The 13,303-nt window shown below is 36.3% G+C and overlaps 4 protein-coding genes across 7 annotated transcripts in view; 1 reads left to right on the forward strand and 3 right to left on the reverse strand.

Moving 5' to 3' along the window:
- LOC111432713 overlaps positions 1-13,303 on the reverse strand; it is a 21,293-nt gene that overhangs the window by 5,745 nt on the left and 2,245 nt on the right. For 2 of the 4 annotated variants that reach the window (XM_023069648.1, XM_023069647.1), the window contains exons 2-7: positions 13,184-13,194; positions 2,799-3,085; positions 2,267-2,335; positions 795-914; positions 633-707; positions 378-512 (exon numbers count right to left, since the gene is read on the reverse strand). In XM_023069648.1, coding sequence (XP_022925416.1) covers positions 378-512; positions 633-707; positions 795-914; positions 2,267-2,335; positions 2,799-3,071 — 672 coding nt within the window. In that variant the 5' untranslated portion in view covers positions 3,072-3,085; positions 13,184-13,194. Of the gene's footprint in view, positions 1-377; positions 513-632; positions 708-794; positions 915-1,247; positions 1,884-1,953; positions 2,065-2,266; positions 2,336-2,798; positions 3,086-13,183; positions 13,195-13,303 lie in introns of those variants that run through there. The other 2 variants (XM_023069650.1, XM_023069649.1) reach the window with 2 other exon arrangements.
- On the reverse strand, positions 3,857-6,835 carry LOC111432719 (mitochondrial import inner membrane translocase subunit PAM16 like 2-like). The gene is made up of 5 exons (XM_023069655.1): positions 6,610-6,835; positions 6,457-6,511; positions 5,778-5,865; positions 4,364-4,497; positions 3,857-4,271 (listed from the first exon to the last, which is right to left on the reverse strand). The coding sequence occupies exons 2-5, from the start codon at positions 6,457-6,459 to the stop codon at positions 4,146-4,148; spliced, it is 351 nt and encodes a 116-aa protein (XP_022925423.1). The 5' UTR covers positions 6,460-6,511; positions 6,610-6,835; the 3' UTR covers positions 3,857-4,145.
- LOC111432716 (carboxymethylenebutenolidase homolog) lies at positions 9,021-10,356 on the forward strand. Its single transcript, XM_023069651.1, has 2 exons — positions 9,021-9,463; positions 9,711-10,356. The coding sequence occupies exons 1-2, from the start codon at positions 9,066-9,068 to the stop codon at positions 10,204-10,206; spliced, it is 894 nt and encodes a 297-aa protein (XP_022925419.1). The 5' UTR covers positions 9,021-9,065; the 3' UTR covers positions 10,207-10,356.
- LOC111432720 overlaps positions 10,965-13,303 on the reverse strand; it is a 6,558-nt gene continuing 4,219 nt past the window's right edge. The window contains exon 3 of the mRNA XM_023069656.1: positions 10,965-11,283. Within this exon, the coding sequence (XP_022925424.1) occupies positions 11,269-11,283 (15 nt within the window). The 3' untranslated portion in view covers positions 10,965-11,268. The remainder of the gene's footprint in view (positions 11,284-13,303) is intronic.

Consider the following 13,303-nt stretch of genomic DNA (forward strand, 5'->3'; position numbering starts at 1 on the left):
AAAAAAAAAAAAAAAAAAAAAAAAAAAAAAAAAAAAAAAAAAAAAAAAAAAAAAAAGAGGATAGTAAACATCAAAGCATTTCTAAAGACGTCAAATCCATTAAGAATGACCTAGGCTATAGGAATAAATTTCAAAGACACAAAATTGAAGGCATGTGAAACAAAGACAAAGGGGTGACGGTATTCGTGATTATGCTACCAAATATCATGAAGTTGAAATATCCAAGACTTTTTTGAAAATTACTTTTAAATAGCTGAAAGCAAAAAAATTTAGCCTTCCAAAACTATGAAAATCACCCAAAATATACGCCTGACAAGTGGCTCTTCCAGTTCAGTTTCTTGGATATTAGTGCTCTTTTGAGAGAGGGAAAACCGTACCTTCAATTTGATCTCCAAACTATTCAAATTACGAAGAACATCTTTGACGTCCATCACTTTTGTACTTAACCCGCTATCATTTTGAACAATATCGTCCCTCACGGGTGAAATTGTACCTCGCAAATAAGGATCAGTCTGGAAAAATGGCAGATCATACAATGGTTAAAATGACCACAAAATTAGCATTCTCGACTTAATGTATTCACTGGTAAGTAAAATGACTTGTGAGTGTGAATCAATTCACTTATCACTTGCTTGCAGAAGCTCTATAATTTTGACGCGTCCGATTCCTCTGATGGTGACTAATGCCCCCACCTCTAGCCTCTCCACCTGCAATTTGCTGAAACTGCTCGTAGGACAAAGTATTTTCATGTGTTTATTACATTAACTAACAGTATTCTAAGTTTTGAAACTTACATTCTCAATTAAGATCAAACAAGCATGTCTGGCTGCAAATGATATTTCCCTTGATGAGTCACTGACAGCGACAGGATCCAACACAAAATGCACGAAAAGTTTGTTCTTCCTAAATAAAGACTGCAACCAGAATATTGAAGTCAGGGCTGATTTGATAGATAGAGAAAACAAAAGAAAAATATTGATGTCATAACATATACCGACTAATTTTTTTGAACAAGAAATAAACTTTTTCTTGATATATGAAAATGAAGAAAATGCTCAAAGATATAACCTCCCTGAAATGATGAAAAAGAAAAAGAAGAACTAATGGCAGAGGAACCAAACACAGAAAAATACAAGAGCCAAAAATGCCGATGGGCAAAACCAAAATACAAAGGCTAAAAACCAACAAACCAATCAACCACAGTGAAAATTACAAGGACTGAAGCAAGCACCATCAACAAACTTAACTGATGAATATGATAACATCAATAAAGGAAAAGCAGGAGATAGGAAGACCATCGGTGAAGGAAAGGATTAGCATGCATAGAAGAAGTTCCCTCCCTTCCAAACAAGGAGAAATCTTTTCTCTATCGCGCTATTTGCACAAACTCATTCCTTATGTTTGCTTCGAAGAAAGCAAAAAAAAGATGGAATATATTACACGGTGAGGAATGCTAGTCCAGACTCAAAATCGTCCCATAGAACAAGGACAAAATTGGTTCCAGCAACAGAACATCTCAAGGAGTTCAGAATATGTGATTTCATGGAATTTGAAAGCAAATAGACCTATATACAGAATTTAAGGCACTGTTGAGTAGAAGACAAAATTATGTTGTTTCCATCTCACTTGACTAGAAACAGAACTTGAGTCATCAGATATATTGAAAATTATAATATGACAGAATATTCTCCTCTTATCTCTTTTCCACTTAATTTTTTCTTTGGATAATCAGAAAACTGTCCAAAATAAAATCTGACTTTTGGTGAAAACAGATCGTCTATATCAATTGAAAAAATTGGGAATTAAGATAGAATATGTTAACATCATACCATGGAACAAAATTAGAAAAATAGTTGAAATAAGAAGGGATAAAGTGCTCTAAGATTATGAACTTACTAGCACAATAAGATTATGAATAAAAAAACATTCTATTGCATAACCAAATGGCATTACCATAATAAGTGACAAAAATTGGTATCTTTCTGTTTTAAATAGCTTTCATGGAGTAGCATCCACCGGGATGTTAGTGCACAAGAAAAGATTCAACAAGCAGTTGATTGACAACTTCACAAAAAGAAATACGAAACGATACAATTAACCAATCTGAAAATGAAATGCAATAATCTTAAGATTTCTTAAAAAAACACAGTAATTTTAAAGCATATCCATAGGGAACAAAGCTGCACAATGTCTACATAAGATCAACCAGTCTTAATTCCACAAATATGACATTATATAAAATAAATTGTGTACAAAAAGTAAGTACCTCGTCCAACAGAGTTAGATACCTTGCTTCATACAGATGCAGTGTTTTAGTCTCCGACGGAACAAGAACCTGAAAAAAGAAATGTAACTGAAGTTGAGAAGGAGAAATTGGAATACATTTTTTTCAATGGTGCGCCATACTGGATATGAACCTGATCAAAATTTATCACGAACAAGAAAGATGGTGAGTAATGAAACCTAGTGAAGATTTGATGGATGAAAAGATGATAGAAGAAATAGCTAAGAAAAATAGAAACAGAATCCACCATGAACGGAAAATAGAAAGTAAAAAATGTAAATAACTTGTTCTACATTATGCATTATTCAATTGGACCATCATTCCAATTGAATAGGGTAAAACAGCAAGATGGATAGATAGCATCGCGGATTGGTGGAAAAGAAGAGATATAATCTGTATGTTTATCACGTTGATTTTCGTTCCTGCTTCGAGGGTTGCGGATTGGTGCAAAGCTAATGTAGCAAAGAACAGGACAAATAAAAATTGAAATAAATGCAGAGAAGGAGTGGTTTACGTCATTGACGCCGAAGGGAAGCAGCGGGAGCTCCAGAGAGGCGGCATACGCAGAGAAATCCCGTTTTCTGTCGGCAGAAAGTAAAGGAGGCTGCGATTGCGAATCAAACATTGTGTTCCTGGCAACATGGAATCCATGGAAATGGTGTTGAGGAGAGAGGGAGAATGTAGTTCTACTTCTGGGAAGAAATGAAGAAACTCTCCAGGAATTGCAGACAAAAGTGGAAGAACCAGGGAGATGGAGAGAGATCCGTGTTTGGACGTTGCACGTCATGGCTTATCCTCATCCTGCTTACCAGTTTTCTCTTTATATATATATATGTAGAAGGTGAGCGAATATAGGTTTGAGGGGTAAAAGTTGTATGTGGCTAATTACTGAATGATCGCTAGTTTCATGAGTTTATAATACTATCTGTTTATGATACTATCTGTTTATGATCGCGAGGCCGATTAATTTAGAAAATAATCATGAATTTATAATATTATCTTCATTGGTACGAGGCCTTTCGAAAAAACACGAAGCAAAACTATGAGAATTTATGTTCAGAGTGAACAATATCATCAAGGTATCGAACAATATCATCTAGGTATCAAAGTCATGCTCTAAACTTCGCTATGTCAATAAAATCCTCTAATGTCGAACAAAAGTATTGTGAGCCGAAAGCATAGTAAAAAATAAGGCCCTAAAATAAAAGGAACTGAGCCTCGATTGAGGGGACCACCATCATTATTATTATTATTATTATTTTTTGATGAAGAGGGTCAAAGATATCTTACAAATCAACATGAATAGTATGTTTTGTGGCTCACATATTTTCTAAAACAAATTTCAAGACGTCATTGAATATAAAATTACTCTAAGCTAAGCATGCTACAAATTTTAATGATCTCAATACCATATCACTCTCATTTAAACAGGGTCTCAGTTCCTTCGTATATACATTTTTTTACTGAAAATTAATTAAAAAAAGAAAATGACATGATAAGCTCGAAGATTGAATTAAAATCCTAAATCAATAATATGAGAGGAAGGCTTTTGAATTAATCGTTCTAAGTCTAGGGTTCTAACTCGAGCCTCGTATTAGCAATATTTCATCGGACAATGATCGTGGTCTACTTCAGGCCTGTGCGTAACAAATAATTGTTTACAAATTATTAGAAGTAAACAAATTAAATTTAGGTGCTCTCAAGGCATCCTCATCTAAAATACTATTTTAAACGTCACTTTTTCCCACAAGAGGAAGAAAAGATTATACATCAATTTCATCATCAATCATGCCATGCTGCCGGCCATCACAAAATTAAGAATTATACAAGAACACTAAATGGGCAAAACACAACACATTCCTCAGCTAGGGGCATCCTGACCTTTGCTCTGATACAGAGTTTCTAATCGTTCCTTGGCTCTGTGAACTTTTGACTGAAGATAAAAGCTTCCAGTCTGAGCATTCTTTTCGAACAAAGCGTCATATTTCTGAAAAGATAACAAGGATTGTCAAACACCTATTCGTAATAATATATACAAGCTAAGGAACTTATTTTAGTGAAAAGCAATAGATATTTGACCTTCACAATTTCCTCCCAAGGCGTTTCTGGGGTGACGCCAAGAATCTGCCTGGCTTCTTGCTCTGTCATCACTTTGCTTGCTCTGCGAACGGTGTTTTGAATTGTTTCTTGAGCAACACCGGACTTCGAAGCATCTACACCACACGAAAAAAGATTTGTTATTCAGCATAATCATCTTCAACTACAATATCAAACTCTCCCTCATTAAAAAGTACAAACTTTGTATAAACAACTACATTTATCCAAGTACGTGTTCAATAGATTACAACACTACACCGAAACATCTCTAACCAAATTGTGGTCCGTAAATCACTTCTCACACCACATGCTCGAGAAATAATAACATTTTTTCAAAAGATCGAGGAAGATAATATTTAGTCTTTCAAGCTTGACCATAAAGGTAAAGGATGGATGTAAGATCCCATAAAGGTAAAGGATGGATGTAAGATCCCATGTTGGTTAGAGAGGAGAACGAAACATTCTTTGTAAGGGTGTGAAAACCTCTCCCTAGCGCACACGTTTTAAAAACCTTGAGGAGAAGCCCAAAAGGAAAAGCCCAAAGAGGACAATATATGCTAGCAATGGGCTTGGGCCCTTACAAATGGTACGAGAGCCAGACACTAGGTGATGTGCCAGCAATGAGGCTGAGCCCTGAATGGGGTAGACATGAGGCAGTGTGCCAGCAAGAACACTGGGCCCCGAAGGGGATGGATTGGAGGGGTCCCACATCGATTGGAAAAGGGAAAGAGCCCCAGCGTTCGCTAGACCCCAAAAGAGGGTGGATTGTAAGATCCCACATTGGTTAGGAAGGAGATCAAAACATTCTTTATAAGGGTGTAGAAACCTCTTCAACAGAGGTGTTTTAAAGTTTTAAAAACCTTGAGGGGAAGATCGAAAGGAAAAGCCTACAAAGAAGACAATATCTGTGAGCTTGGGCTGTTACAATGGAACTATAGGATGCTATAATCCAAGCCATTAACACTCAACCCTTGAACATATCACAGGCTAAAAAATAACAAATTCTCTTGACCAATTATAGAAAATCTAAGAAGGCATTATTCTCGCTTTCAAAGACGACGAAGGATGTAAAAGATAGAACTTCAGGATGTTAACATCCCCCAAGCACATTTAAAAAAAAAATGATGTCTATTCCAATATCACCTGAAGCAAAATTAACCTATGTGCACACAGAGCTTTGTTCTCATTGGCAAAATGCTTGTCCCCAAACTTACCCCATTTACATTAAAGCTTCTAATAGTTCAAAGACAAGGCGCAAGTTTCTTTTGTTCTACATGTCAAGTTTCAATCAAGCCATCCAAAAAAATTTACACCAATAACCATAATATTGAGGAAAAATTGGCCAACTTCCAATAGAGATAAAAACCCAAGGGTGGAATAAAAAGAGTGTACTTACTCGTAAGGGCTTGACGGTAGGCTTGAACAAAGGCCCTAGCAAGTATCCCAGAGCCCATCACAATTAAATTGGCAAGAATTTTTGCAGCCTGTCCAAATACATACAAGCAAAGAGGCTCTCTTATGGGAAGTTTTCAAACTGAATAAGACGATCTTAAAATTATGCAATACAATATCTACTCCTCTCCTCTGTCAAAATTGAAGTTATCGACAAAGCAGGAGTAAATACATGAGTTCTAATTAGAATAGCACTGATTTGATTGGTAAAAAGATCAATGTACACTCAAGAGAGAGATAATATGACACAAGATATACAAACACACTTCGAATATGCTTGATTTCAAATGGCTTTAAAAGGCGCAGAGGGCAAGAAACAAGCATCAAGAACCCAATATGTTCAGAATAAATATGAAGGAGACGGATACACAATATTCCCCTAGACGAAACTTCAGCCAGAGAAAATTTGGGAACGAAATGAAAGTTTGAATTAAACCCATAATCCATAATCATTCTGGAAACAAATTACCAAACGGAGGAGACGGATACATAATATTTCAGATAAAACTAACAAAATAAATTATGTTTATACAACCGCTCCTGATTCAATATCATTTTCTCATTATCTTAGAAATCGATCCACCATCAAATGAGAGGAGAAGAGAAAGAAAGTAGAGAGATACCATGATTAATTGGCTGGCCTCGATAACGGGTCCGAAATCGTTAACGCCGCTAGAACTGCAAAATCAATTAGAAAGTGGCGGATGGTTTTATTTAGGGCTTGAAAGCTCAAATAAAATATTTGGATTAGAAACAAAAATATCATACAGACTTGCCTTGTGATATGGAGGTTGCCAAAACTGGAAACCGACCCAACGTTCACCCTACTAGCGTCCGGGTGTGAGGGGAGGAGGTTGATAAGGATAGGGTGGCGCCGATGCGGCAAATCGTTGAACAATAGAGAGTGAAGAGAGGGAGGGGCGGCGGCGGCAAAGAGAAATTGGAGACGGCAAAGAGAAAGGAAGAAGAAAGGGAAGGGCGCCCTCTGCTTGCGGGGAAAGTTATGATGAATGTATTATTTTATATAAAAGAAATACTAATTTACTTAAATATTTACAAATCCATTGTTTTATATTGGTTAGTTATTGTAAAAAAAACCTAAAAAAAAAACATTATCGCCGTTATTTTAGTTTTCAGAAACATTAGGTTAGGATGACCGATGTTTGCTCAATTTAAATTATTTTTTAGCTGAAAATTGAATTATTAGTACTTCTAGGTGAGTTAAGCTCGATAATGTTTTTTTAACTTGATGTCGTGGACCTATATAGGTTAAATTAGATCGGAGTAGATTTGGGCTAGCTCTAAAGATATTTAGTAACCGCGTCTTAAGCCAATCAAGTAAGTGAGTGACTATGCTGTTGGTTTGGCTGGATGAATTATAGGATGTATGATAATGCGTGCCTTGTGGCTCCTACACGTGTCATAATTATGATGGTTATGTTATGTTATGCTATGTTGTGTAATGCTATTTTTATAAGTCATGCTATGATGTGACCCTGTCATGTGGTAGAATTATGTTATGATGTTGATAATCTATGATGCATAAATCTCCATACATCATGTCATATAAGCTATGTTATGTACGAAAGGTGTGACAGGAATTATGAATGCATGATTCATATACTCACTATGTTATAAATGAAGGGGGGTTCAATTTGCATTATAAATTTATGCCATGATTTTAAGATATGGGGACCTCGTGCATTCATGTTTGTCATTAGGATACTTCTCTATTATGATTAGTATGGATGTGTATTTTACGATATTTATGTTCACATTATGTTATGTGGGCCCTTTTTCCTTTGTGGTGTCCGACAACCTGTTAGCAAATGCTAGCCCAACCAGCTAGGTCTAGAGGGTACATGAACCGACCTAGTGGGCCCATATGCGCATGCGTGGGTCATGTGTAGTAAAGTATACACATTCAACCTTACCTAGACTGGAAAGCTGTCAAAGGCCATATCATGATATTTTTATAAATATAAGTCTCATCATTTTGCATGTATTTGCATTTCTCGAACCCAACAGTGAAACTACTTACTAAATATTTCTTAACATACTCAGGCCACGTGCCACTCTTATTTTTCAGATAATGATAAGACATTCATGTATTAATGATGGTATCACAATGAAAGTCATGGAGTTAATGGTGGTCATATTTATGTATATTTAGTAGTCCTTCTAGTAGATTAGAGCCTTGTTTATTTTATTTAAATTATGATATTTACTTTCCTAGTTAAGACTATGTTGGTTTAAAATATTTACTTTGAATATTAAGTCCTTACGAAAAAATTTAAATGCATGTTTTCTGCACGCATTAGTCTCGTCATGTATGGAGTGGCAATCCTATTTTTAATAGAAAAATAGGGTCGTTACCGATTTTAAGACGAATTCTTATATATTCTCCTACATAGTTTTTAAGATGGATTCTCTGTGATTGAAATCATTAATATAAACCCCTAGTCGTCATAGAGTTTACCATTTTGGTGTTACCGACTATTCGATTACGATAAATTGGATCAAATTTTACAATTTTTTCTTCTGTGGTACCTCGCCATGACATGAGCATGAAAGGGGTTCAAGAATCAATTTTCTTTTTTATAAGGACTAAAATCATTTATTTTGACTTTTTGACCCCATATGGTAGGGTAGATCTTGAAAGATATGAAAGATCTCCCTCCATACCATACATACGACTTTCATCGAATACGGCTTTCCACAGAATTTTATATGTATCTATGAGATCGAGTACGGACTTCCATATATTTCTCTTTACGTTTTCTCTTTTTTGTTCTTTATGTTCTATAATCTAGGTTGAATACATGAGTTCTGTGACCTTAATAGATTCTTTAATATGTTAGAACATGAGTGGAAGTAGAATTATTTTAACCAAGTTGGATGTCTTATCGTGGAAGTAGAACTGTTTTAACCAGGTTGGATGTCTTATCGTGGAAGTAGAACAGTTTTAACCCGGTTGAATGTCTTATTGTGGAAGTTCGGATTTTGTTGAATAATATACTATTTGGACAGGATATTAATAGTAGACTTGGGCCTTATTGGAGGAGGGAAGAAGATAAGCATAAAGATAAGAAATTGGTGGATTTACATCCAAACTAATAGGCTGTGTTTGTGGGTTTTGGGTCCCACTGGGATATTTGTACTTTGTAGGGGCCAAAATGAAAGATATTTGTTTTGCACTGCAAATCTTCTCTTGGCTAGAGAGAGAGAGAGAATGGGATCGGCCACCGCCGGAGCTCAGTGGATTTCCGCCCCACCGACCGGGAGAAGTGGCCGACGCATGGGGATCCCATTTCAACCTTCCTTCCGATTTGCTTTTCCGATTAGCAATAGTATTGGGCAGTTGAAGGGCAAGAGAGAGATAAAGGGAGGCAAGGTGTGTTACAGCGCAGAGGGAGTGAAGGATGAGATAGAGGAGGAGGAGGCTTGTGAGCTTGTGAATGGAATGGAGCTTTCCATTGGAGAAGAAGCTCACCATTCAATCACTGCATATCTCTTCAAGGCAGTCAAGAACAATAATGGAACAGCTATTCTGCTCTTGACGGATCTCTTTGCCTTTCAAGACTCTTCTGTTCGAGACTTCGCCTATCGTCTCGCTTGCAATGGCTTCAAGTATGCTATCTAACCTTATGCTCCCTTCAAGCTTTTTCATTATAATTCATATCTTTGTTAAGAACCACAACTCTCCACAATTATATGATATTGTCCACTTTGAGCTTAAGCTCTCATAGTTTTGCTCTGTGCTTTCCTAAAAAGACTCACGTCAACAAAGATATATTCCTTACCTATAAACACATGATCGTGGGACTCTCTCTCTCTCTCGATCAGGCTTTTAATGTTTTCTCAACTTGAACTACAGTGTCTTGCTTCCAGATGTATTTCATGGAGATTCATGTGAGGAACAAAAGACTGTGGAAGACATAGCAGCAGCAACAAAATGGTTGGTTGACGAGTTTTCAGCAGCAGGGATCTCGAGGAAGCTTGGGATCGTGGGATTTGGGTACGGGGGAGGCCGGGTAATCGACGTTCTAGCTCAAGACAAGGGTTCCTATTTTTCCATTGGCGCCTCCTTATATGGCACTGAGGTTAATCCTTCTCTGGCTACCAAAGTCGAGGTTCCAGTATTGCTCATCTCAGGGGATAATGATCCACTTTGTCCAGTGAGTGTCATGAAGGATTTGGAGAAGGGGATGGGAGAAGGTTCTAAGTTGGTGATATTTGGGGGAAGAGGCCATGGCTTTGTTCACAAACCTGGATCTCCAGAAGAAGATGAAGATGCTGAGCAGGCTTTTCTTATGCTAAGAAATTGGCTGCATGATGGATTGGTTGCAACTAATATTGAGCCAACTGCATAGGTAATTAGGTAATAAATGAAGTAGCTAACTGGTGCTACTTGGGTTCCAACACGCCTAAATGGGGGATGGCTCACTTTTATGCATTTCAGCAATGGTGTAGCTAATCCTCTGTACCTATTTTTCAGGCTAAAAATGGCAGTTATCAAACAAGACGACTCCCTGCTACCTTAGCTCCCCAGCACTAAGGGGGTCTGGGTCTTTTCTACGAAATCATTGATGATAAACGTGAAAGAAAACATAGAAGCAATAAATTTCATCCTAACAAAGACATTATGGAAGGACATCAACCTAAAAAAGTAAAGTTTCCTTTGGAAAAGCACATAAATCCATTAGCACACGTGAAAATCTTCAAAAAAAAAAAAAAAAAATGTCTTACCTCTCGCTCTTTCTCCAAATTGGTATCCATTATGCAAAAAAGAAAACGAATCTCAAAGCCACTTGTTTATGCAATGCACATACACTTAGAATTTCTAGACAATGATTCTCAATACATTCGGTTTCCTAGGGAGGTAAAGGAACTTTTGGATATAGCCTTCGTACCACCCTTTCAAGTTTCAAGAACGCAAAAGCCCTACTATGGAAAAACTCATCCTTGGCTTACTTTTGAAATCTATGGAAAGAAAGAAATCAAAAAATATTTGCAAAAAAGACACAGACCCAACTTTTCGACAATCTTGGTGAACTGTAATATTTTTACTGCCTATAGTTATACCTCCCTCATTCTCACGGCTTCAAGCCATCAACTGCCTAAAGCATGCTAGAAAAGGCGATTGTCAAAGCATTAGTTAATAAATAACATGAGGGTTGCAAGAAGAGTACTTATTGATTTCCTTTCTTTCCTCTCCTGCTTACGTATCTCAATATTAGCAACAGGAAAAAGTTACAGATGCCCACAAAAATCTGCAGCGTGCATGGAGATGACATATAATGTCTACAAGCAAAAACGTTTGTATTACACAATGAAATCCAAACATGAGAAACGGAAGTTTAAACAATCTCAAGTAAAATTACGGTTTCACATCCATTCAACCTCAACACAGCTTGCTTCTCCATCAGTTGTAATTAATCTTGGCCCTCCTGGAGAAAACAGCAAATGATTTGTCCTTTCATAACAAAGATATGAAATACATGCAAGGAAAAACTATATGGCTATTAATTTGCTCATGGCAAGCAACCAAACTACTTGTTAAAACAAACAAAACAATCAGCTAAAAGACTTGCTATTCCTGCAAAGCATGGTTTATAAAATGTAGTGATTTATCAGGTGCATAGCCACGACAAGCAACTTGATGTTTCAACTTTTCTTTCATAGTTGGTTCTTTTTCTTTGATCATTACAATTCTAATTAAGTCAGCTGGGTTTGGGTTTGTTTCTTCCTTCCAACAAGTTTCTTTCGCTAAACATGTCCAGAAAGTATCTGTGTCCAAAACTAAAAAAAGTTGAACACTCAATTTCAGTGTTTTAGACATGTTCAACATGTGTCCGACACTGACAATTAGCTGTATTTGTGTATCCATGCTTCACACGTCCCGAGTCTCCCCCTTTTTTCCTCGTTGAAAATAAGACTAAAATTATAACTATAACATACTAAAAAGGAAAATAGATTGGCTAATATAGCCTTCTGAGAGGGCTATCTCTCTCACACAACACTAATCCCAAAACTCCGCTTCCCTCCAACCCTTGGAACTCCTACTTGTAACCCTCAACTCTTAAAAACTCGAGTATAAATACGCCTTGGCAGTATCCTAATAATATTCACAATATTACCCTACTAACACTCTAACAAGGACTTTTTGGACTCCTATCACCACATATAGTGCGAGCAATCAATACTGCTAAAAAAATGTTAATTTGTTAGGAAGACACCAAGAAAAGATCAAATCCACTGAAAAGTAGTACCAAAACTTCTTGATGAACTAGCAAATAAAAGAGGTGTTATCAGTTTTACCATGCTTTATCACAAAGGCTGCATAAACAAGGATAAAGATAAACATGGGATGTATTTTGTTAGACAACTAAACAATATAATAAGACCTAAGAGGAACGGGCATGGGACACAGATACGACACAGATACAAACATGACGACATGTCAATTTCTGAAAAATGTACGCCAAGGACACATTGGAGATATGTTTTTTTATTAAGAAAGTATGTGGACATACTAACAGATTTACTTCAAAATAGATAAGCGGCATAACTTTACATGAAGATTTTAAATGAACTTGTATCAATTAGTACTTTGGATCTACCCCATTCTTTCAAATGAGTTTTTAACGTTGGGTTAAATTTTATGGCTGATCATAATAAGATAAGTAATTGGTTAGGCAATGGGCATGTAGCTAGGAAGCACAGACACATACAACATGAACACGGCGACACTAATTCCAGAAAATGTAGAACAGGGACACGTTAGGGATATGTTGTTTTCTTTAAGTTTTTTTTAGTTAATATTAAAACATCAAATCCAAGATACTTCAGTTTTTTTTAGCTATTAAAAATAAAATGAAGATTTAAATGCCCATTGAATATAGTTTAAAATCTAAATGGTACAAAAATCCCAACAAACCATATGAGCCCACTTAAACCCAATACTCCTACCTCCAATCAACATTGCTGCCACTTTGACCAACACCGTTATTTTGCCGCCGGTTCCCTCTGACTAACACTGTTACTGACTGCTTGAAAGGTTTGGGTTTTTGATGTACCATTTAAATGTTAATATGGCGTGTCACCCACATGTCCAATTTATTTTAAGGGACACGACAAGTCCGACATAAACACTATAAAAAAACAAATTCAAGAAAAACATACAAGTCTCAACTAACACCTAGATGTGATAGGTTATCTAACATATAGTAGTGTTGCTGCATACCACAAATTGTCTCTGCATCCGGGGCATGCAATAAGGAGCAGGTTAAATGTATTTTTCTAATTCAATTATCTGTCAATGTTTTTAGGTTGATGTGTCAGTGTGACCCCTAAGTACTCTAACATGTCATTGACATGTCCAAAATTTTAAAAAAATAAAAATAAAATAAGATACCTTTTTTCTTTTTCTTTTTTTTTTTTTTTTTTTTTTTTTTTTTTTTTTTTTTT

The sequence above is a fragment of the Cucurbita moschata genome, unplaced genomic scaffold, assembly GCF_002738365.1.
Source record: "Cucurbita moschata cultivar Rifu unplaced genomic scaffold, Cmos_1.0 Cmo_Scf00040, whole genome shotgun sequence".
NCBI classification, from domain to species: domain Eukaryota; kingdom Viridiplantae; phylum Streptophyta; class Magnoliopsida; order Cucurbitales; family Cucurbitaceae; genus Cucurbita; species Cucurbita moschata.